This window comes from Mus caroli, chromosome X (genome assembly GCF_900094665.2).
Source record: "Mus caroli chromosome X, CAROLI_EIJ_v1.1, whole genome shotgun sequence".
NCBI lineage: Eukaryota > Metazoa > Chordata > Mammalia > Rodentia > Muridae > Mus > Mus caroli.
Genome location: NC_034589.1, coordinates 139780866 through 139805769, shown reverse-complemented (window position 1 = coordinate 139805769; position 24904 = coordinate 139780866). Strand labels below are relative to the sequence as shown.

At 43.8% G+C, this 24904-nt stretch overlaps 2 protein-coding genes and 1 non-coding gene across 5 annotated transcripts in view; 1 reads left to right on the top strand and 2 right to left on the bottom strand.

Moving 5' to 3' along the window:
* Positions 1 to 2383: 2383 nt before the first annotated feature.
* Trnaa-cgc lies at positions 2384 to 2455 on the bottom strand. Its single transcript has one exon. It is a non-coding gene; the product is annotated as a tRNA-Ala (tRNA).
* A 2837-nt stretch (positions 2456 to 5292) lies between these two features.
* Positions 5293 to 11036, top strand: Tsr2 (TSR2 ribosome maturation factor). Of its 3 annotated transcripts, none has more exons than XM_021153179.2 (4): positions 5293 to 5407; positions 5580 to 5670; positions 9639 to 9907; positions 10098 to 11036. In XM_021153179.2, exons 1-4 carry the CDS (start codon positions 5324 to 5326, stop codon positions 10230 to 10232), a joined length of 579 nt encoding a protein of 192 aa, XP_021008838.1. In that variant the 5' UTR covers positions 5293 to 5323; the 3' UTR covers positions 10233 to 11036. The 3 variants fall into 3 exon arrangements, with proteins under 3 accessions (XP_021008838.1, XP_021008837.1, XP_021008839.1); XM_021153178.2 differs by having other exon boundaries at positions 9639 to 9916; XM_021153180.2 differs by lacking the exon at positions 5580 to 5670.
* Positions 10829 to 24904, bottom strand: part of Fgd1 (FYVE, RhoGEF and PH domain containing 1) — a 43996-nt gene continuing 29920 nt past the window's right edge. Inside the window, exons 10-19 of the mRNA XM_021153177.2 lie at positions 21449 to 21507; positions 21153 to 21299; positions 20448 to 20540; positions 20223 to 20302; positions 14846 to 14876; positions 14294 to 14395; positions 13862 to 13987; positions 13526 to 13687; positions 12410 to 12553; positions 10829 to 11920 (exon numbers count right to left, since the gene is read on the bottom strand). Of these exons, the coding sequence (XP_021008836.1) occupies positions 11615 to 11920; positions 12410 to 12553; positions 13526 to 13687; positions 13862 to 13987; positions 14294 to 14395; positions 14846 to 14876; positions 20223 to 20302; positions 20448 to 20540; positions 21153 to 21299; positions 21449 to 21507 (1250 nt within the window). The 3' untranslated portion in view covers positions 10829 to 11614. The remainder of the gene's footprint in view (positions 11921 to 12409; positions 12554 to 13525; positions 13688 to 13861; positions 13988 to 14293; positions 14396 to 14845; positions 14877 to 20222; positions 20303 to 20447; positions 20541 to 21152; positions 21300 to 21448; positions 21508 to 24904) is intronic.

Here is a 24904-nt window from a genome sequence, read left to right as displayed (position 1 = left end):
TCGCACAAATGGTGCCTGGTTTCACATCTTCCAATAATCAAGGGTTTCAGGTGGAGTCCCCTAACTTTAAGAGAGCAGCTATGCCAGACAGTTGTGGCACAAACCCTTTGATCCCAGCACTGGGGAGGCAGAGGCAGGTGGATCTCTTGAGTTTGAGGCCACCCTGGTCTATAGAGTAAGTTCTAGAACAGCCAGGGAGGGTACACAGAGAAACCCTGTCTCAGAAAAACAAAATACTACTAGTACTACTACTACTACATTAATAAATAAAATAGACATATTTAGCTTGGTATTGGGAACCTCAGCCAAGGCAGGAGAATCATGATTTCCTACCAGTCTGAGCAACTTAGTCTTGTCTCAGAAGACACAAACAAGAACAAATAGAAACATTCAAATGGGTATTTCCTTATCTCTTCACTCAATCTACAATATTCCTTATTTATTTATTTATTTATTTATTTATTTATTTATTTATTATATGTAAGTACACTGTACCTATCTTCAGACACCCCAGAAGAGGGCATCAGATCTCATTATGAATGGTTGTGAACAATCATGTGGTTGCTGGGATTTGAACTCAGGACCTTCAGAAGAGCTGTCAGTGCTCTTAACCACTGAGCCATCTCTCCAGCCCTACAATACTCCTTTCACCTAAATTCCTTTTCCTCTGACTTCTCCCATGAAGAAATGTGCTACCTCATATCAAAGACTTCTGCATCCTTAAACTTCTGGCCCTCTTGATTCTGTCTCTTAGGTGCAAGGATCACAAGAGTGTGCTGCTATGCCAGCTTCTATGTCTGTTTCATAATCATTGAAGGACATAGCTCTCTCAGTACTCTCTGATGCCCTCTGTACCACCAGTTTCTCTTTTTGGAGCCACCAGCACATGCTCCAGTATCTTCCACAACTAAGACTCCAGCTGGACACATTGGTTCAGAGCTGTAATCCCAGTGCTTGGGAGGTAGAGGCAAGAGGATCAGGAGTTCAAAGCCATCCTCCACTATTTATCAAGGCTGAGACCAGCCTAGGCAACATGAGACCCTGTCTCAAGAAAAAATAAAAATAAAAATAAAAATGAAGAACCTGCTCTGAATTGTGCCAAACTCTCCCAACTATGTCTTGGTGCTTCGTCACCCTCCATTTCCTCTTCAATCGACTCCAGTCTCATTTTGCATCATTCTACAGAACCTGCACTTGTCAAAGTCACAAATGACCTATCACCAAATATGGCAGATGCTTTACTCTGCTCACCCTATCAGCGGCAGTGGGAGACTATAAGTCAGCATCAGCTGTGTAGCCTGACCTGTCTGCTCAGAGCTGAACTCTGTGGGGTTTTAGTGGTTTATTTTTATTTTATGCACGTGAGTGTTTTGTCCATGTGTATGTATGTGCACTGAGTACATGCCTGGTGCCTGTGGAGGCCAGAAGACTGCACTGGATCCTCTGGAACTGAAATTGCAGACAGTTGTGACCTGTCATGTGGGTTCTGGAATGTGTACTTGGGTCCTTTGCAAAAGGAGCACATGCTGAGCCATCTCTCCAATCCTTTTGTTTGTTTTGAGACAAGGTTCATGTAACCCTTGTCCTGGAATTCACTATGCAGACCAGGCTGGCCTCAAACTTACAGAGATCCACCTGCCTCTACTTTCCAGGTGCTGAAGCAAACACCACCACACCAGCTCCATCTTCTTTATTTTAAAAATGTATATTTTATTTTTATTAATCTTGCACTATTAGCTTTCTTTTTCTTTCTTTCTCTTTTTCTTCCTTCCTTTCTTTGTGACAGTCTCATGTAGATCGGGTGGGCCTCAAACTCATTACACAGCTATGTAGCTGAGAGTGGCCTTGATCCTCTTGCCTCTGCCTCTGAGGCCTGGGTGCTGAGATGCCATGAATGTATCTCATGCCTCAGTTTGACACTTTAAGAACATTTGTAGTTAGTTGTATGTGTATCTGTACATGTGCACACACAGACATTGCATATGGCATGTGTAGAGGGGAGGGGACAATTGGCTCTAGTTGTTTTCTCTCTCCATTCTATGGACCCCCAGGATCAAACTCAGATAGTCAGGCTTGGTGGCAAGTGACTTTACTCACTGAGCTATCTGGTCAGGACCTTACATGTAGTCTCCCCTCCCCTAAGTCCACCCAGATAATCCTCTCTCACCTGCCCAACTCTATGCCCTTTCTTTTTCTTTTTTTCTTTTTCTTTTTGAGACAGGGTTTCTCTGTATAGCCCTGGCTGTCCTGGAACTCACTTTGCCACCATGCCCAGCAAAATGTACAAGTGAAAATCTTTTTATTGAGAAATGTAATTGAGGAAAATATGTAATAAAAATATTAAAAATTAAAAAAAAGAATGAAAAACAGATTTATGGCTGCTTGAAGATGCAGGGGATTGAACCCGGGACCTCACACATGCGAAGCATGTGCTCTACCTCTGAGCTACATCCCCCAGCCCTCTATACCCTTTCTTTCTCTCCATATAGAAGACAAACAGGCAAATAAAATAGAATTAGAAAATAAAAATAGCTGGGTGGTAGTGGCACACGCCTTTAATCCCAGCACTCGGGAGGCAGAGGCAGGAGGATTTCTGAGTTCGAGGCCAGCCTGGTCTACAGAGTGAGTTCCAGGTCAGCCAGGGCTACACAGAGAAACCCTGTCTCGGGGGAAAAAAAAAACAGAAAATAAAAACAAAGAAAAAGCTTGGGAAACACATAGACACACAGACACACAAAACAAAACCCACAAACCACAAAATCAGAAACTGTAGTATACAAGCAAAAGGCCAGTAAGACAAAAAAAAAAAAAAAAAAAAAAAAAAAAAAAAAAAAAAAAAAAAAAAAAAAAAAAAAAAAAAAAAAAAAAAAAAGCCCAAACAAAGCAACACCAGACGAAGTCTACAAAAATAACACTGAGTCCAGTTTTTGTTGGCTATCTACTGCTGCGTGTGGAGCCTGCCTGCAAGAGTGGTTTGTATCCCCAGTGAGAAAACTAGTTTTTCCCCTTTTCAAGCAGTTAACTGGAGGTACCTTCCGGATTAAGGATGGGGGCTTGCATCTACCTCCCTTCTAAGCATGGGAGCCACATGTGGTTTACACTGCTGCAGGCCCTGTGCATGCTGCCACAGTCTCTGTGAGTTCCTGTGTGCCTCAGTCCTATTGCATTTAGAAGACCTTATTTCCTTCATGTCGTCCATCTCTTCTGGCCCTTACAATCTTTTCCCCCTTCTCCTCTGTGGGATTCTGAAGAGAGCTTTCATGAACACATTCCATTTAAGACTGAGTATTCCAAAGCTTCTCACTCTCAATACATTATGGGTCTCTATGTTGGTTCCCGTCTACTGCAAGAGGAAGCTTCTCTGATGGTGGCTGAAAGAGGCACTGATCTACGGGTAAGGAGACTGTCATTAGGTGTCATTTTATTGCTGTGTGTTCCTTTAGCAGAACAAATGCTTCCTTTCCTAAGTGTTCCTTTTTCTAAATGCTTATAGAGCTTAATGTGTTCTCTAAACGCTTGTAGTTAAATCTCATTAACTTTGCTTATCATATATCATAATGATCATAACAATCAGATAACACTGGATGATCATAGCACAATGCTGGCTCATCCTGAACCTCTTTCCTGCAGTGTAATCAAGGGCCTGGCTTTACCTGAAGGAGGACAGAACTCCTCAGACTGCTGAGGGCAGTGGTGGGCTGTATCTCCCCCCACAGGCTCTTTCTAAATATTTACAGCTCAAACATGTGTCCCCTAAGTACTTCAGCTACAACACATAAAATTTTGGTATGCTATATTTTTAAGGTTCATTTCATAGTGTTTTCCAATTTCCCTTTGTTTTTGTCCTTTGACCTATTTCCACAAAATAGAGTCCATAAGCTTACACAAATTTATGGATTGCACATGTTTCTTTCTCTTACTAATTTCTAATTTTGCTTTGCAGTCTTTCTTTTTTTTTTTTTTTCTTTTGTGGTCTGGGGATGAAACTCCAGGCCCCCAGTATGCTGGCAAGGTAGATAGAAACATGATCAGCCCTTAGTCCTTTAAAACCTACTAAGCTCTGTTGTGTGGAATACTACATGGTGTGTCTTGGAGAATGTTCTTGTGAACTTCAGAAAAATCTATATTCTGTGCTAAGTGTGGTGGTGTGTGATTAGTCCTAGAATTTAGGAGAGTGTGGTAAGAGTCCAATACCAGACATGACTACACAGTGGAAACTGAAGTTCCTAGAGAAAAGAACAGGTACATCTGTATGGAAGGTTCTATAGGACCAAATGACCGAGCTTTGTGGTTGGGGTGAGTAAAAATGTTACAGGTGAGAGACAAATGGCCTTGAACTACTTTTAATCCCATTGAAAACAATTCCTTGTCTTCCCTTGAATCTGAACTAAAAATCTCGTGATTATCAAAACTTTTCAAATACATACTTAGCAGTGAGCATCTATGAATCCAAAAGCTAAGAATGTCATCAGATAGTATCTGAAACCTAAGCAGAAATGTCCTCATCCCACTACCTGTAGTCTCTATCAGTAGATTTAGTAAATGCTTTGACTTATGACTTTCTTCGTTCTGTAACTACTAAAATGTCATTTGACCACTTCCACAAAAGAAAATAACTCTCTGGACAACCTGAATCCTGGACATGGTCACTCATATTTGACTCAAGAATGAATTGTTGGAGCTGGAGAGATGGATGAGCGGTTAAGAGCACTGACTGCTCTTCCTAGAGGTCCTGAGCTGAATTCAAATCCCAGAAACCACATGGTGGCTCAAAACCATCTGCAATTGGATCCGATGCCCTCTTCTGAGGTGTCTCTGAAGACAGTGACAGTGTACTCACATATATAAAATAATTCTTTTTTAAAAATTAAAATTACATTTATTTATTGTGTGTGGAAGTGCCTGTGCCTGTGAATGCCGTGTGACACATGTGGAGGTGAGGGGAAATTGCAGAAATCGGTTCTTTAGTTCCATCCTGTAGGGCTCAGGGACTGAACTCAGTTCTTCAGGCTTGGAGGCAATTGCCTTTATCTGCCTAGCCTCGCAAATGTAGGTTCTCTCGCCCTCACTATTCTTTTCTCCTTTCCTCTTTATTTCAGCTATGCTTCCTAAGTACTCTGCTCCAGGTTCACCTTTAATTATTAGGATTTACTGTGGTAAGTGGTAGCATCTACCACTGACTGCGTTTCCCACTGTTCTGGTCTTGCTGCCAGCCACATCGGCAGAAAATTAAACCAAGTTCTGAGAATCGGCTTTTGGCTCCTTTTGCCTGGTGAGGTCGCCCTAGCGATTGGGCTGCCTGGGAACCACGTGATCTAAACGGATGATGGCGGGCGCCGCGGAAGACGTGCGGGTGCTCTTCGGAGCTGCCGTCCGAGCTGCGCTGGAGGCTTGGCCTGCTTTACAGGTAAGTGAGGTCTTGGCGGGGGTCACGATTAGGGCTGAGACAAAATAGAAGTTGTCCAGGCGAGGCGCCAGAGCCATGGCTGGGCGGTGTAAGCGGCAGACTCCCAGGCTCCGGCAGGCCACGCCGTTCTGGTTTCCATGCTGTCATGGTTGGCTTGGGCCTGTGTTCACAGATCGCTGTGGAGAATGGCTTCGGGGGCGTGCACAGCCAGGAGAAGGCCGAGTGGCTAGGGGGTGCAGTGGAGGATTACTTCATCGCCAATGGTGAGTGAATGTGAGGTGTTGCTGTCTGTCGCAGTGTGGCGTGGCGGAGCCTCGACATAGAAAGCCCGCGTTTGATGAATGAATCGTGACTTTGAGATCAGAATTGTGTCTTTAGAGTGCCTTAGAGGCAATGACACTCAAATGCTATTATGCTGGAGAACACATTTTTGCCTTCCAGAGAGTCATTTTCCTAGTTTCTAAAATGGTTATGGAAAGATCCGACGAAAAGAACTATTCGAGTCATATCTTGTAACTTAAAATTGCTGGATGGGGGGTGGGGGACAGCTCCGTGGACAAAGGCCAGCAAGCATAACAGTCCGAATTTGATAGCTGGAACAACATGGAAGGAGAGAACTGGTACACGCTTAAGGTGTCCTCTGATTCTCCCTACACAAGTAAATATAATTTTAAAATTGTTGGGTGAGGAGTGTAGCCCAGTGGAACAGCACTTTCCTAGTCTGCTCATGTCCCTGGGCTCCAACCCTGGTGCCACCAAAACTAAAAGCAGTACCTCTGGTAAATAAAAGGCATCCAGGCCCTGTGGTGCAGGCATGTACTCTCATATTCCTGATGCAAAAGGACCTCAAGTTCAAATTCACCACAACCTTGTCTCATAATAAAAATAATATAAAGACTTGGAGATACAGCTCAATGGAAGTGCTTGCTTACTACACACATGTGAGGCTCTACACTACTCATACTACCACAAATGAATAAATGAATGAATGAAGCAAATATTATAGTGTTATTAAATTCATATCCAAGGCCTAGCATATGGGCCATGTTTGTGATTCTAGCACCAGGGAGACTGAGACAGGGGAATTGCTCTACGTTTCAAGCTTCACATCCCCAAATTGTCCTTATGATAAAAGAAGGGGCTGGAGAAATGTTCAGCTGTTAAAAGTGCCTCCTGCTCTTCCTAACCTGAGTTGGGTTCTCAGCTCACAACCACCTGTAACTCCAGCGCCAGAGGATCCAAAATGTTCCTCATCTGTACACATGTGCATGCATATACATGTAATTAACAAATAAGTAACACAGGGCTGGAAGGATGGCTCAGCAGTTAAGAGCATTTGTTCTTGCATCAGACCTCCGTTCCGTTCCCAGCACCTACATGGTGTCTCACAGTTATCTATGATTCCAGTTCCAGGGGATCTGATACCATCTTCTGTCCTTATCTGGGCACCAGGTACACACATAGTGCACAGGCAATCAAAACAACATACACATGAAATAAATACAACAAAAATCCTCTTTCAAAATATTTTAGTATGTCATAAAAATTAAGCATTTTTCACTTTTAGTATTAAATTTCACAATCTGGAATTTATTTATTTATTTATTTAGTATTTTCGAGACAGGGTTTCTCTGTGTAGCCCTGGCTGTCCTGGAACTCACTCTGTAGACCAGGCTAGCCTTGAACTCAGAAATCCTCCTGCCTCTGCCTCCCGAGTGCTGGGATTAAAGGCACCACGCCTGGCACAATCTGGAATTTTAAAAGTCTTAGTATGTCTCATTTGTGAGCAGCCACAGTCTAAGTGCTTGTGCTTGGTAACCACATGCTGCTGCTTCTACACAAAAGTTCTACACTTCCATTTTGTCTTTGTGGGGTACAAAAGAACAAGAGGACTTAGAATATTGCATGCTGTGTGTTTTTTTTTAAACTCTTCATTAATATCCTAGCTTTTTTAAAAGATTATTTTATTTGTATGAGTACACTGTTGCTGTCTTCAGACACACCAGAAGAGGACATCAGATCCCTTTACAGATGGTTGTGAGCCACCATGTGGTTGCTGGGAATTGAACTCAGGATCTTTGGAAGAGCAGTCAGTGCTTTTAACCACTGAGCCATCTCTCCAGCCCCCAATATCCTAGTTTTGAGGATGGTATTAGGCAGATTCACAGCTCAACATTTACAATCTAGTGAGTGATTTCGGGTAAGTAAATGAATAGTTAAAATACTGGGTGGTATGTGTTATGATAAAGAGGAGCTCAGATTTCTTCAGTTAACTGAGCCTGAGGAGAAGCCTTTTTGATTTGATTTTTGGGTTTTTTGTTTGTTTGTTTGTTTTGTTTTTGAGACAGGGTTTCTCTATGTAGCAGTGACTATTCTAGAACTCTTCTGTTGACCAGGCTGGCCTCAGACTCAGAGATCTACCTGTCTCTGTCTCCCAAGTGCTGAGATTAAAGGTGTGTGTGCCACCACTGGTCAGTAAGAAGCCTTCTTAAGAGTAGCGATTAGGGTGAGGCCTAAGGAGTAAAAAGGGGAAAACTAGGTAGAGATGATAAAGCATGTACTCAAAGGAGTTAAGTGTATTATATTAAGGGGATGGAAGAGTGGTAGAGAATGGTGTGTGTGTGTGTACAGAAGACACTGTGCTAAAGGGTAAGAGATAAAAGGCCTTCTGTGACTTTGCTTATAGAGATAGAAAGCCAGTGTCTGTAAAATTCAAGCTATAAAAGACTTGTCTCGTTAGATATTCAATGAAGAAAAAGTTTCTCCAGTCAAATTATAGAAGCTTTTTTCTTCCAGCTGCTATTTTATTCCTAGTAGTAGTAGTAATTGGAGACAGTATCTCCTTCTATAGCTCAGGCTGCCATGAAATTTATGTTCCACATGCCTCATTTTCCTGAGTGCAGGGTTATATAGATGTGTGCCATCAGTCCTGACTCTGTTTTCCATTAGCTTTTTATGGAGATCCTCCCGTAAAACTCAGGAAAATTGAGCTGGGAATGTAACACAATTGGTAGAGTATTTATCTAACATAAGAGGCCCAGTGTTCAGTCCCTAGAGCCACATTAACCAGGCATAGTGATTCATGCCTGTAATCTTAGCACTGGGAAGTGAAGGAAGGAGGATAATCAATTACCAGGTGGAATTCCAGGCTAACCCTGTATTATACAGTGAGTTTGATGCTAGCCTGGGCTACATACCTGTTATAAAAACAAAACCCTTGAAACTCAGCAAAATAGTTCCTAAAGGCAAGCTTCACAATAGGTGATAAAATTCATGAGCAGGTTCTAAGATAAGTAGTGTTTACTAGCTAGAAAATTCAGAAAGTAGTTAGTATAGAAAATAATGTCTATCGTAGGACAATGGCAATGGTCAGGGAAAAGAGAGTAGCCATGGAGGGGGTCTGGAAAAGAGATTTATGATGAGTGGCAGGGTAGATTAGAAGCCTTTCATTGGATAGATGAACCTTGGAGGGTGAGATGCTGGTTTGGAAGGCAGGATAATAAACCTGGCTTTGGATATGGGGACCTGTTTAACATCTGGACACATAATTAGCCTGAGTGGAAGACAAATTTTAAGGCTGTAAGATTTGAATGGTAGGTAAAAGTAGAAGTGTGGAAGAGCTATGTCTGGGAGAAGGCATATAGGGAAAAGAAAGCTAGTCTTTCATTTAGGAAAGGTAGTCCATTGGCCCAGAAGATAACTGAGCTCCAAAGTCTGAAGGCAGTATTGAGGTTATGATTTCATTTTTGAAAGTAGTGCATCCAGCAGAGGGTGTAGCTCAGTAGTTGTTTGGCCAGCATGTGCTTGACCCTGGGGTTGATCCCCAGCACCAAAAAGCAATGAAGTCCCGTGTCTGTTTCTTCTTACCCATTGCCCTTGAACCTCTGGACTCCCGTGTTAGTGGAGCCACAGTTGTGAAGGGTCTCCACATTTCAATACTTAAGCTGTGAAGTGATGCATATTAATATTAGGGATTTCATCTCCCTTGTGACAAGCACTGTGTAAATGAGTCCTCTCAACAGACCCTCCTGAAGGCTCTGAGAGGAGCAGCTAGCTCAAGGTCGCCTCTAGCTGAGGTTGGTTAGAATAGACAAGTAAAAGAGGGTGTTTCAGTGAACAAGGGGTCACTGGACCTTTACCTACTAACCAGATATAGCAGGCAGGTATTGAAGAATGGTCAGGGCTGATGAAGTTGGCCTTTGGTTAAAGGGTTCTGTCCTTTCCTATTTAGCTGACTTGGAGCTGGAAGAGATAGAAGATTTTCTTGGGGAGCTGATGACCACTGAGTTTGATACAGTTGTGGAAGATGGGAGTCTGCCCCAGGTGAGCCAGCAGCTACAGACCATGTTCCACCACTTCCAGAAGGGTGATGGGGCTGCTCTTCAGGAGATGACCTCTCAGATCAACCAAAAAAAGTGCAAAGTCACGGCTACCCCACTTACGACAGCCAAAGAAACTGATGTGGCTGAAGATGATGTGGACAGCGTGGAAGAAATGGAGGTGAAAGAGGTGCCTGTACTGAGGGGCGGTATTCCTAAATGTTTTCAATTTTCTAGCTAGATTCATAGGGAAGTGATGGCGGTTGTAGGTGGTGGTATTTTCAAGGATAGCTCACACGGTCATGGAAAACTTAGTAGTAGCAGAGTCTGGGTAATGTACTTAAGAGACTTCTCTTGTATCTTCCTTCCAGGTGACAGCTACTAATGATGGGGCCATAACTGACGAGGTCTGCCCACAGCCTCAACCCTCTGATCCAGACACCCAGACTATTAAGGAAGAGGATATAGTTGAAGACGGTTGGACCATTGTCCGGAGAAAGAAATGAGCAGGGCAGTACATGTTTTGGGCCCTCGAGTTTGTTAAATGTTATGAGACTTATAGGAGCTGTTTGGGGGGCTATACACCTCTGTTCTGGAAACCATAACCCTTCTTTGTTCCCCTGTCCTTCCCTTCAGGAGAAGGAAAGCCCTAGTTGTGGGGTTGATGGGACCTATTCCAGCCCCTTGAATCTTAGGGTACCATATGAGAGCTAAGAGCAGGTTTCCCAGCATAGTACCTCCTAGGTGCCATGAATATGAAGATGGCTGATAAGTGTGGATGTGGTTGTAGACCCGACTTGTGGAAAACTGGCAGGTACATTTGTGGAAAGGACCAGAATTCCACAGTGGTAGGCTGGCTGGATTGCCAATCCAGCCAGGATAAGCATACAGTTGGAAGAGAGAAAAGATGTAGACATCTCTACATTCCCCAATGTCCCCACCCTAGCCTCCCTCAGAACAACCCTCATCCTGCCCAGAATTTGCATCCTCCTGAGAATGCTCCCTGTTTGAATACCCTTGAGAGTTTGAAGGACTTGACTAAAATTGGTGAACTTGAGAAAGTTGGGCTGTTTTAAGTCCAGGGATGAGGCTTAAGACCTTAATAACATATAACATTTTCTTGTTTAATCCATGATTTAACCTTGGAATCAGCTTTCTGCAAGCTGAGCTTCAAAATTTGGCAAGAGAGTAGTTTCTGTACCCTCCCATCTCCTTTAGTAGCCTGGGACTTTGGACAAACGGACGGACCATAGCAGTGCTCTGAAAGTTACTGTATGCCTGAAATAAACTGTATTTTTCTTTAAAAAACAGTATCCATTGTCCTCCCCCCTCCCCCATTCCCGTCCTGCCCAGTGGCCCTGCCATGGATCTGGACGATAAAATACTGGATTGCTTTGGGGCTAGGTAGAAGCTATAAGCCATGGGAAAGGCAAGAAGGGTCTAGTCACCACCCCATGTAAAGTCATACATGTGAAGAAGACACTGGCTGAGGAGGAAAGGGTGGGTTGGGGTCCCAGGGTCAGTAGCAGAGCTGGCACTTGAATCCAGATCTCCTGCCTCTGGTCCTTTTGTGGGGAGCTGGGTGGAAGTAGGATCTGTGGGGTACTGGGAGGAAACTAATTCAAGTGAGCCTAGCAATTAGCTCCCGCCCTCCCTGGGGACAGGGATTTAAAAAATTAACATCAATGTAGGAATAGTTTGTTTTCTTTTTTAAAAAGCCCACCTTTTGTGAAAAGATGAATTAAAAAACCCAAGACCCAGCATTCGGGATTGAAAGTGCCCTTGATGGGAATTCAAGTATTGACTGCATTGGGAGTGGGCTGGAGCCCCCAATTGAACATGGGCAGCTGGAGTGTGGGGCAGAAACTCCCAGTTCCCCCCAAACCCTCTAGGTCTTGTCTCGGGTCTGGGAGGCTTCAGGAGGTTCAGCAGTGGCTCCTGAGGCTGCCACTGGTGTCTCCTCCATCTCCTTGTCCTCAGACAGTGTGGGCCCTGGGCAGAATGTGTCCCCACGGCCCGCCCTGCCGAGAACAGCCATCCAGCGCCGCTGCAGTTCTTCTGTCTCTGGGCTGAAGTACCAGCTTAGGTGGCTTTGTGTGATCTTGAAGACATGCCTCCTGTCTGGCCGCTCTCCTGCCTCAGGAGGTCCCACCTCAAAGCCAATGAGGGGCAGGCTGCGCTGGGCTTTCACATCCTGGAGAGGAGGAACAGAAAACTAGTGTCATCTAGGAGCTAGACAGTATCCTCTGCCCAGTCAAACTCTGCTCTGTTCTGCTGTTTCCCTCTGCTGAAGAACACTGATTTCACTGTAATGAACAGGAAGATGTCTGAACTGGGACTAGGCTATCTCCTCCCATGCCCAAATCAACTGCTAGTCTTCACTATTATAGATTCAGTTCTTTTTGGCTAGTTCCTCTATCTGCCTATTCTGTTCTACTTAAGTGTCAGACCTAGAGGTGCCTGTCTCTTCTACTGTTTTCTCCAGAAAGCCAGACTTCCCACCTCACCCTCATTTTCCCCATACCTTGGCCTCCAAACTCTTCTACCTACCTACTCTGTCACATAAGGATAGGGGTTTTAATTTTCCCCTTTGCTAGGCTCACCCTGTCCCCAAAGGACAAGGAGAGGGGCAGCCCAGCTTTGTCAGATGGCTGGAAAAAACCTGAAGGAGTAGGATGCACACCTGAGGGGCTCCATAGATGTACAGCACCAAGGGTTCATTCTCAGGAACCACAAACCACGCCTTGTGCCATCCTTTCCCACCCTTCTCCATGTAGTGCAGGAAGCTGCAGATGACGCTGTTCTCAGCAGCGACCGAGGCCTGTTTCTGTGATCAGAGACACAGGACAGGGAACATCAATGTTGATGGAAGGCTTTGCTCTTGGCTTTAACAGCCCCATAGTGTATGGACTATGTCTCAGACAACGGTAGTCAAGCTATGCAAATCATAGCTGAAATGATTTAGCCTTCATCATGGAGATAAACAAAGCAAGGCTTGGCTGCTGCTGACTCTTAACAAGTATAAGGGGTGTGCAGATCTCAGTGGGGACAGTGAAATGCTGGCCACTCTTCAGGCTAAGGGACATTCACAGCTAACCCTTTTTCATCTTTCATAACATACTCATTGCCTGCTCTGAGAAAGTCCTTCTAACGTAATGATTAATGGGATGAGTGGGTGGCTAACACCATCTGTCTCAATCCTAACAATAGATGAAAATGCAGGACTTGTGAGAAGAGCACAGAGGGTGTTTATGAGATTGAAATGAGCATAAACAAGGCATTTAAAATAGTTCTGGTACAGAGTAAGCTCCCTTACATTTGGGATACCATCACCCCAAATATGTGTATATTCATGGTCCTAAAAAGATAGGAGGATCAGTAGTAACAGTGGCAACTTCTGGGTAAAGGAATATGTCTTATTTTATGTTTCCTTATCCTATTTCATAATTTTAAAAATGCACTTGGTTCATTAAAAAGAAAAACCTATAGGCTAGCTTAGGCTATGCAGTGAGACTTTGTCTCAGATAAAATGATCCGTAGAAGTGTTTTTCTGGTTGTACAACTTAGCCAAATATCCTCTCTAGGTTTTAGTTTCTTCCTATGTAAACTAAGGGTAAGAGTTGAGCAGTTACTGTAAGAGTTAAGTGTGCAAAGTTCTGTAATAAAAAGTATCCTTTTAACCCGTACACTCATTTTCCTTGTCTCAAGTCTGGATTACCTGATTAATGAGTGCTTCCCCTGGGTCAGTAACTAGGGCATACTTTGAGGCTTGTGGTTAGGAACCCCAGCCAGCTCTTACCTCTAGGATGGACCTCCTGCGCTGGGGTGTATGCTGGCTACAGGCTGGACTGCTCCCAGGTGCTCCATGCAAGGCCACATAGCAATCAGTGCACACACGGTTGGAACGATTGTTGTCATAGATGAGTCGGGCTCGGAACTCAGAGCATTTCCCACAAACCACCTGGGGCAGCAAGTGGGCACGAACAGCTTGATTGCCTCTGGCTTCTCTTCAGTGTATCAACTACCAAAGCCAACTTGCAGCCTCCTCCTTCTTGGAGGGTACCCCATCAGAAGTGGGCCTTTAGGTTGTCAGCCTGTCCCCACCTTAGCTCTGCCCCTGCCTCCCAACACTCACATGCCCACAGGCCTTGCAGTGGTGCCTGCGTTTGGTGATGGAATTGAAGGGCTCCTGGCAGCGCATGCACATGGTGACTTCCTTTTCCCGGATAGGCGTAGGTGCCCTCTTCCCAAGATCCACGTTCTAGGGGGAGGGTTAGGGCCCAGGTTAGAGACAGCTCCTCAGTCCAGTCCAGCCAGCCCACCTTGCCTCTGCTTTGCTACTTAAATCATCATGGGGTTGGGGAGAGCATACTATTATTGGAGGTAAGTCACTTCACTTTCTGCGGTGCAATCTGTAGCGCTACTAGCAGAAGCTGGCTTCTGGGGGCCTGTCTGCACTGCCTCTCTAGTCCCTATTTTCTGGGAAAAGGAAAAGATCATCTCAAGAAGAAGGTGGGAACATGGAGCTTCAAGGAGATCCCAGTACTGAGGAAAGTAGGACTCTTACTGGAGAGTTAGGGGGAGTATCTTCATCATCCCTGTTTGTTGAGTTCAACAGTTTGAAAGTCTCCAGGGTCTGTTCATGCTTCAGGAGGGTGGAATTGATGGCCTGGTGAAGAGGTGTGAGAAATGAGGGGTCAGATCACTCCACGACAACCTATCTCTGCCCTCACCACACCTTCCTATGCCTTAGCCTGGAGTTCTAGACCCAGGTCTGTCCCTGCTACACATGACTGGGAAAATCCCTCCCTAAATCCAGGTCTATGACTGGTAACTATCAAATGTGGGAAAGGGGAGTGGTGGATGGAAAACCTCAGAAGGCCCTCCTGGCTGCTGGCTGCGTGCAAGCTTTTACAAAGCTTGGTTCAGAGGAGCTGACTTCCTAAAAGAATGTTTCTATCTAATCTCAGGACTTCAGCTTGCTTATCTGTAAGAGGGTGATAATAGCATCTGTACAAAGCTGATGCCCAGGCCTGTTCTGCTTATTTTATTTATTATCAGCCCCTAAGAAACCTGTTAATACCCTTCCAGACCCCTACCACAAAGCCTTGGGTGTTACCTGGACCCAGTCTTTCTTCTCCTCCTCAGTCCTTGCAGGGGAGAAAAGAAAGGTGTTGAGTTAGGCAGGCCAATAAAACACAATCTGAATGGTATTTTAAGAGTTACAGGACCTAGGCGTCACTACACTTTTCCACTTTATGTAACCTTGAACAAGTCACATAACCTACGTTTATTCAATGTCTTCCAGATCAAGGAGCTCATGGTACACTATAGGAGACTGACAGGGACAGTATGACAGAATCAGTGCTGGCCTGGCTCTAGAGGGAATGAAGACTGAGGAGTCCAGAGAAGGGGACCTGCCTCAGCCTATGTTTGAGTGGGACTTTTAAGAAAGGTTTCCAAAGGGAGGTGCTAGGCCTCAGAAAGATAAAGGTGAAGTGTGTCTAAGAGTATGGAACATACATGAAACTATATCCAACTGCTAACCTGTCAACTTTGTAAAAGGAGGCAGTATTTTTTTTTATTTCATGAAGATGGGCTTACCTGTGTTCTAAGCAACACTGAGATGATTATGTAATGTGCCCAGCATGCTGTCTACTATAACTCCTACTCTAACTTCCTTTTGCTCTTCTTTGCTTCTTCTAGAGAACCCTTCTAGAACCCTTTTAGTAAAAAATTTATTATATACAAGTACACTGTAGCTATTTTCAGAGAGCATCAGATCTCATTGCAGATGGTTGTGAGCCACCATGTGGTTGCTGGGATTTGAACTCAGGACCTCTGGAAGAGCAGCCAGTGTTCTTAACCACTGAGCCATCTCTCCAGCCCCTCTAGAACCCTTGTGTTCTCCAAGCCCTCTGTCCTGGTGCAAACTTGTCAACCACCCCTAGGAATAGGACCCCTAACTTTGCTATCTCCCATCTAGACTCTCATTTTCCTTCTACATCTATATTCTAAGATTCAAATGTATTTTTCTAATATGAGTTCTGACTGCATCATTAGGACCACTATGTGAAAAGTAAGAATGTGAAACAAGTTACGATGTTGAGCCACTATTTAGGGATGTGGGGATGCAAGTTAGTGGCTGAATGCTTACCTAGCATACAAAGTCCTTCTCCAGTACTTGCAGCATAACATGCACATGCACTAATGCATGTTCATTGTAATCAAATGTTTGTCAAACCTCACCTGTGGTATACCTAAGACCTATGCATTTCACTATGCCGACTATGCCAAGAGAAGGGTTTGGCAGTGACTGAAACAAGTACCTAAACTCTGGGTAATGATTTTCTACTAATGCTAGACTCTAAAGGAGGGTTATGTATGGTAAGGCTTTCCTCATTTTGCAATGTATTTAGAAGTCATTGAAAAGCCTCAGTGGTAAAGGACATGTAATCTTGCAAAGTTCAGTTCCTAATACCCACACTGTGTACCTCAGACCTCCAATTCCAAGGCAATCCAATGCATCTGATTTCTTCAGGAAACTGCACTTGCAGTGTGCAAACCCATACACAGATACACACTCATATACATAATGTCATTGGATATTCAGTTTTCTCGGCACCATCTGCTAAAGAAGCTGTCTTTTCTACAATGTATGATTTTAACATCTTTGTCAAAAATCAAGTGGCTAAGTAAAGCATGGTGACATATCTGTAAACCTGGCACTTAGGAAGTAGAGACAGGATCAGGAGTTCAAGGCTGTCCAGTGCTACATAAGACTCCATCTCAAAACCCCCAAAACTAAACAAATTAGTTGTCTATGGCTGTGTGTGTGTGTGTTGTGTGTTTATTTTTAGGCCCTATATATCCCATCAATCTACATGTCTGTTTTTGTGCCAGCACCATGTTACTTAATTATTATGGCTCTGTAATATATGCTGAAATCAAGCATGAAGATAATTCAAATATTGACCCAGCTCCTAGGGGTGTGTGTGTGTGTGTGTGTGAAAGATTAGTCAGCATACCACAGAATTTACATGCCCATCTATCTTTACTGCAACACTAGTCACAATAGCCATTATGTAGTCAGCCCTAGGTTCTCAACTGGCAATTAGATAAAATGTGTATGAGTATGAATGTGAATGTATATGTGAATTATGGAGTTTTTCATGAACCCATAAAGAATAAAATGTCATTTGCCAGAAAATGGATGCAACTACAGATGATTATATTAAGTGAAATAAGCCAGATGCAGAAAAACATGTATTATGTGTTTGATATCATTTCTGGAGTCTAGATTTTACATATATATACAAAATCATTTTTATATGTGTCACCGAAGTAGAAGCAAGACTGTTAGGGGGAAGAAGCAAACGGGGTTCTAGATAGAAAGTATGGTCAAAGTACAGGATATACATACTTGTATGAAAAATGTCTTGCCAGGTGTGGTGGCACACACCTTTAATCCCAGGACTCAAGAGTCAGAGGCAGGGGGATCACTGAGTTCAAGGCCAGCATAGTCTCTACAAAGTGAGTTCCAGGCCAGCCAGAGCTACACAGAGAAATCCTGTCTTTAAAATCAAAAACAAATGAACAACCTATCATTATGAACAATGGACATATACCAATAAAAAGGGTAAAGCCACTGGATTGGTGGGTGGCTAAAAGCATAGACATGTGATAAGCTAAACACAGCAAGCAGCACATTAACCCTTGTATATTCTAAATGTTGGTTCATTAGTGCTCACTGTAATTCTTTCTAGTTTTCTATACTTTGGAAAAGGTTCATAAAAATATGGCAGCAGGTACTAGGAAACAGCACAGTGATTAAAACATTTGCTGTGTAAGTGAAGACCTGAGCTCAGACCATAATACCCACACGAAAGCTAGAAATTGTGGCAAATATCTATAAGCCCAGCAACGAGATGAGGTTTGTTCTGACTATAGTCGTTAAAAATATATTTTTCAACTTGTCATTTCTTGGCTGTGAACAAGTGTTACTCTTGACTTTTAAGAATTATGGTGGAATTTGTGGCCATTCAAAAGGTATATAAGGATGAAATTCATATTTGTTAGTCCCACTTACTCATGAGAGTAAGTCAGGAGGACCATTTGAACTCAGGAGTTCCAAGGATGGCCTGGGGAAAAATGTCGCAAACCAAACCAAAAAAAAATGTCAATAGGTGTCTTGTGTGTGGAAGAAGAGAAGTTCTGGGGATGGGACCCAAGTCTTCTGGATGGTAGGCGAGTTCTCTGCTTCTATCTGTATTATTGGATCTTAATCACTGGATCGAAGTCCTGGTGTACATTAAATCACCTGAGGAGCTTGGTTGGCAATACTTGCAGGCCAATTAAATCGGAATCTTTGGGGATGAAGCCCAGGCATCCGGATTTTTGTAAAGTTCTCAGCTGATTCCATAAATTGCCAAGAGAAGAACCAGCTAAGCTATATTGAAGATTACGGATGCTTATACTGTTTGGGTTTGGTTTGGTTTGGTTTTTTGTATATTTAAAATTAACCTTGTCCAGACAAGGTCTCATGTTCTATCTCAGTCTTGCCTTGAATTTTCTGGCAATCTCCCTGCCCCGGCCTCTCAAATGGTGGGATTACAGGCAGAAATCAACACACCAGAAATTTCTCATTAAAAGATTTTTAGAGGCTAGAGCTCACTCAGCAATTAAGAACGCTTGCTATTCTTCTAGAAGATCCTGATTCAATTCTCTGCACCCACTTCACAACCATATCCAACTCTAGTTCCAGGGTATCTGATACCATCTTCTGGCATCCTTGTATGTACATATTGCCAGACATGCATGCAAGCAAGACACCCATAAACATTCAAACATTTTTAATAAATAAACAATTAATTTAAAAAATAACTAGTGGAGTCAGATGTGGTGGTGCGTGCCTTTAATCCCAGCACTCTGGAGGCAAAGGCAAGCGGTTCTCTGTGAGTTTGAGGCTAGCCTGTTCTGCATAAGCAAGGTATAGGCCTGCCAGGGCTTCATAGTAAGACCCTGCCTCAAGAAAAAAATGTAATTGGCTGGAGATGGCTCATGAGAGGACTCAAGGTCAGTTCTCACAACCCATGTCCTGCTGTTGTAATTCTAGCTCCAATGGGCCTGTTGTTTCTTACAGACTCCAAAGTCACCTGTCATATGCATATACCCCTGCACAGATACATGCATACACATAATTTACAAAATAAACGTTTAAATAAAAAAGTTAACACTAGGAAGACTTAAGCCAAGAGGATTATTTTGAGTTCAAGTCCAACCTGAGCTAATTACAGACAATAAATATGATTGCAAAGTCATCTCTCCATGCCATCCTATTGAGACTAGGAAGAAATCAAACACTGCCTGGAGGGCCCCTCTGTACCCAGCACTCTTCTGATAATCCCCATCTCTAAGCAGATGCCATGCCTTTATGGCTTTGTGTCTTTCCTAGATGGTCCTGTTTTCTGTCTTGCTGGGCCTATTGTTCCTCCCTGCTGCTTGTATCAGTGCAGGCCTCAGGGAGGTTCTCTTGGTCTCCCAGAACTTCAAAGGCCAACCACTAGGCTTGGTGTTATTGTTTTGCTTTGTTTTTTGAGGCAGGGTTTCTCTGTGTAGCTTTATTTATCTTGGAACTCCCTCTGTAGACCAGGCCGGCTTCAAACTCAGAGAGATCTTCCTGCTCCTGCCTCCCAAGGGATTAAAGGCATGTGCCATCACTGCCCGGCCCAACTACTAGGTTGCTTAACTCTTCTCCCTTCTGCCTCCATGAAATCATCAGTCACCCCTCACTTCCAAGTAGCCTATCAGAAAAAGATATGTACTGATGTGCACTCAGTACTTTGAGGCCCTGATCAGGACCTTGTTAGACACCTTTACTCAGAGTCTCAGAAAGTAGTATGGACAGTGGTTAGGAACCCATGTGCCAAGCTGACGAAGCCTAAGCTCTAATTTCAGCTCTAATCCTGCTGGCTGGAACTAGGAAAGGTGCCTCAATTTCTTCAGCTTTAAAATGGACTGATGGTAGCCATGTGTGGTGGTAGGCATTGGTGATGTTATTCATGATAGTGGTAAGTAACCCACTCTTCCCTGCATTTTGGAGTTTGTTCATTCTCCAAAATGCTTTTGTGACTGACATACCACCTTTTCCCATACCATGTATGTGTCATCATCAGAATCACCCACACACACATAGCTGAGGAGCAAGGCCATATCTTTTGGGGAAAGTTGTTCACTCTTTCTCTGGCTTGGAATGCCTCAGCATATCTGAAGTAAAGAATGAGTTGGGCTGGGCAGTGTTGGTGCACACCTTTCATCCCTGCCCTTGGGAGGCAGAGGCAGGTGAATTTCTGAGTTTGAGGCCAGTCTGGTCTACAGAGTGAGTTCCAGGATAGCCAGAGCTTCACAGAGAAACCCTGTCTCGAAAAACAAACAAACAAACAAACAAACAAACAAAAAGGGTGAGTTGGAGGGAAGGCATAGGCAAGGACAGGTACCTGGCCTGCAGTTCGAGAGAGCGCTGCTTTCCTGACACCAGGAAGGTCCGAGGCATGTTGAGGTTGGAGCTCTCCTTTAGCTAAAAGGAGGAGGGAAGGATCATGATGAGGCCTATACACTCTATAGGGTCCTACACATATGTACACATAGACTGGGGACAGAGTAGGCAATTTCCTCCCAATACCAATGCCCCACTCCACATCTCCATTTCTCACGGTGCTTACCTCCATGCCATCTACATCAATGCGTGCCCGCACGCTAAACTTCTGGCCAAGGAGCCGCAGCCTGGGCACGCAGTAAAGGAGACGGTCGTTGAACTAGAAGGAGAAGATTTGAGATGCATGTACAGGGGCTTAGTGTGGATGGTGAGTCTCCTCACCCTCAAACTACTGCTAAGGATGCAAGGCAATAAATGGATGAAAGATACATCAAATTGTCAGCAGTGGTAGCACAAGGCTTTAATGCCAGCACTCGAGTGGCAGAGGCAGGCAGATCTCTGAGTTTGAGGCCAGTCTGATCTACAGAGCGAGTTCCAGGACAGCCAAGGCTACGCAGAAAATCTCTCTCTCTCTCTCTCTCTCTCTCTCTCTCTCTCTCTCTCTCTCTCTCAAACAAACACACAAACGCACACACACACACACACACATACACACACAAAGCTATTTCAAACTGGATTCAGCAATGAGGAAAGAGCAAGGAAATGACAAGGAAATGTCATGGGAGTCACTTCCTAGTTGGTAACCTTAGCCAACTCATATCTAAATTGTAGTTACATAATGTACAAAAGCAAAAATTATTTCTAGCTAACATAGTGCAAATACAATGAATGCTGGAGGAAATGACAGCTGGCTAGAAGTCTATTCTCGAATGACTGCCAGGTTATCTATGTCCCAAGGGCATGCCCACCCATAAGCACGCCTGGCACTTACTAATATGAGGTATCGATCTTGAGTGGTCCCATTCTTTGCTGACAGCTTAAGGATATGACCTTCCTTTATGAGCTCTTTGGTGGGACTGACAATGTCCTCCTCACCTCCTAGCAGCTCATACACCTTCAGCAGCTTGTGCATTCGTTCCTGGCAGGGAGTGAAAGGTAAAGATTGGGGTGGACAATACCTCCCCTTAAATGTCGTCAAGTCACAAGCCCCACCCCACACACCAGTCCTAGGACAGAGCTACCATAGAGGGATGGCCAAGGAAGGACAGGACTAGAAGGGCCACTTACCATTTTCCGGATGGCAGCATTAGAGTGTTCTGCTGCTGTGGCTATCAGCTCCAAAGACTCTATGGCACAGAGAAGTAAGATCAGATGGGAGTCATACAGAAAGGAAGCTCTGCAGGACATCTCTATTCCATGAGTATCTCCTTTTGGCCTAACTACACTTTCCACCTCCCAGCAGATGCCAGCCTCAAAAGATGTTCATGACAACATCATTTCAAATCAGAAACTGCCTGGATTAACAACACAGTAGCAGAAATATGGGATAGCCAATAAAATGTAAGCTTGGTAAAATGATTATGACAATTAACTGGCAGGAAACATGGTCATGTTTAGACAGTTGTTTCTGGCTAGTGGGACTATGGATAGATTTATTTTGTTGTTGTTGTTTTGTTTTAGAGACAGAATCCTTCTATATTCCCCTGGGTGATCTCAAAATTCTGGGCTCAAATCAAATGAACAGCAGCAGCAACAAAAGATTAAAAGTAAAGAGGGGCTAGTGAGATGGCTCAGTGGATAAGAGCACCGACTGCTCTTCTGAAGGTCATGAGTTCAAATCCCAGCAACCACATGGTGGCTCACAACCATCCATAATGAGATCTGATGCCCTTTTCTGGAGTGTCTGAAGACAGCTACAGTGTACTTACATATAATAAATAAATAAATCTTAAAAAAAAAAGTAAAGAGGGCTGGAGATGCTCAGTTGGTGAAATGTCTGTCTAGCATGTGTAAGGCCCTGGGGTCCATCCCTAGCACCATAGAAACCCCAGCTCTCAAGAGGTAGAGATGGTAGGATCAGAAATTCAAGGTCATTCTTAGGTACACAGCCAGTTCAAGGTCAGCCTATGATATGTAAGCCCCTATCCCAAATACACACACATAAAAAAAATGAAGACACCCTGTCTCGAAAAAAAAAAAAAAATGAAGACGATGATGATAAAGATAAGGCAGTAGTAGCAAAGAGGAATTGTGGAAATGTGGCTTCGTGGTAGAGCACTTGTGTTTTATGTTAGAGGCCTTGCATTCAATTCGAGTACACCAGGAAGGGAAGAAGGAAAAAACTCTATTGTTTGTCTTCCGAGTTCTGACTATACACACTTGTTCTATGCACAAATACACTTTCCTTGCAGTGTTTTTTTATTAACATTGTCAAACCTAAAACAAAAATGTTCAACCATAGGAGCTCAGTTACAGAATTTACAGCACACACATATAATAAAAATATCAATCTTTAACAATGATACTTATTTAGGGTTTTTGATAATATGGGAAATGTTCAGAGTGTCTTAGGAAAAGGATACAAATTTGAATATATACAATGATCTAATTCTTGCTTACACACACATCTAAAAACCATATGCTTAAACATTTATCATGGGGCTCAGGTCACAGGTGGCGTTTCTTACCCCCCACATCTGTCTTCTTTTCTGTCATTCCCACACTTCCTACAGTGACCAGTGTCATAATGAAAAAAAAAAATGAAGTAAGTCTCCATAAAAGTTCACATGTTAAACCATCCCTGCCTCTGCCTCCAGTCCAGCTGCAGCTTCATGGTTCCCATTTGACACAGTAGAGTCCCTCCTCAGAACTTATGCCTGTACTGGAGAATTACATGTCCACATGGATGGCAAAGGAGGCCCTGTTTCCTAAGATGAGCACATTCTGGGACTAAAGAGGATCCGTGGCCACTGCTCCAGCTCAGGTCTCCATATGCCTTTCAGTGCTGGGCCTTTCTCCAACTCCCCTTAAGCCCTGGCAGCCAGAAGGAGCTTTCTTGCACACAGCTTACTGTTTCCCCTCTGTTTAAATCTGTCAATGTTTCACTCTGCCAGCACATCAAAGACCCAGCTCTTTTGTCTAGCATTCAAAGCCCTTGGTGACAGGCTTCAATTGACCGTTGTGGCTTCCTTCATATGCACCTCCCTAAACATGCCCTGTCTTGCTTCATTTGGCCAACTGCCATCCAGTCTTCTGGATTCGGCTTAACATGTCTAGAAGCCTTCCCTAAGCTCCAAGGATGAGTTAGGACACTGTCCTTGCTCCTTCTGCCTCACTAGTCATACTGCATGCTCTTCACTCACTGCATCTGAATCCTTCAGTACACAAGAAGTCTCCGAGGAAGGGGCTCAGTTCCCACTAGCTTCCTCAGGGATCCCAAACAGATGCTTAGTATAAATTAGCCTCTCTAATTCAGAACCTCAGAAGACTTGCCAAGTGGTGCTGTCGTATCTTTAATCTCAGCACTCAGGAGGCAGAGACAGGCAGTTCTCTGACTTCGAGACCAGCTGCTAGTTTAAGACAGCCAGGAATACAGAGAGAAACCTTGTCCTGTAAAACCAACCAACCAACAACAACAACAACAAAACAAAACCAAGCCAAAGGCTCAGGTGGTTATCTACCTAGAAGGTGGCATTGCTTTTTCTCCTATAGATGCTGCATCTTTCACACCCCAGTAGAGCCCAAAGGGGCAAGAAAACTGGTGAGTTGGGGGTACATACACTTAGGCCTGAAAATATGGCTGGGCTCAGACTGGAAGCTGTGTTTGCTGTCAGGACCTGTCTAGTGATGTACCATGCAGGAAACAGATGGACATTTCTGGGAATCCCAGGATATGTTGAGAGTTTGTTGTGGGGATGTTAGCCTTAAGTTAGAAGCTTTAGTGGGGCCTAAGCTGGCCTTGGCAGTCTGGAGTCTCAGTCTAGAGTTCAGCCTTGGGCTAAGTGTAGGTAGGTAGCTGCAGGCAGCAGTCCCAAGAAGGCAGTTTGGGGACTGAGTCCAGGCTTTGGAGCTTAGTCTGTAGGTGAGTCAGTCAGCAGAACCAGAAAGATGATTCAGTGGGGCTCGGCTTAAGGATTTTACTTTGAGTCATAAAATATAGGGATCTCGGCATCGGATCTTGAGCTGGGTAGCTCAATGGGCAGATCTTAGCCGGCTCTCATTCGAGGTCCTCAGTCAAAGACTGAGGTAGGAAGCCAACCTACGAAGTTAATTTGTGTGGGTGGGGGTGTTCTCCTTTAGAGTCAATAAATGGAATGCTGAGATCTGTTCTAGAGACTCGGATATGGTTGAAGCTAGTACAAAACAGGAAACTGAAGTTAATAAACTCAACCTGCTGGCTAACTCAGTATGGATGACATTACCCAGAACATTTAGTCATCAAAAATAGCTAATGTTTATTGAGTCAAATGCCAGGTACACTGCTAAAAGTTTTAACTATTTTCTCATTTAGCCTCAAAACAATTCTATGAAGTAGACATTATCATTCCTATAGTAAGCTTATAAGAAAACCAAGCCTGAAGTTGGGCAGCTTTCTGGAAAACACACATGGTTTTATGCTGTATTGCTTGTTTTGGTTTGGGGTTTTTTATCTTTTTTTTTTTTTTTTTTTTTTTTGGTTTTTCAAGACAGGGTTTCTCTGTATAGCCCTGGCTGTCCTGGAACTCACTCTGTAGACCAGGCTGG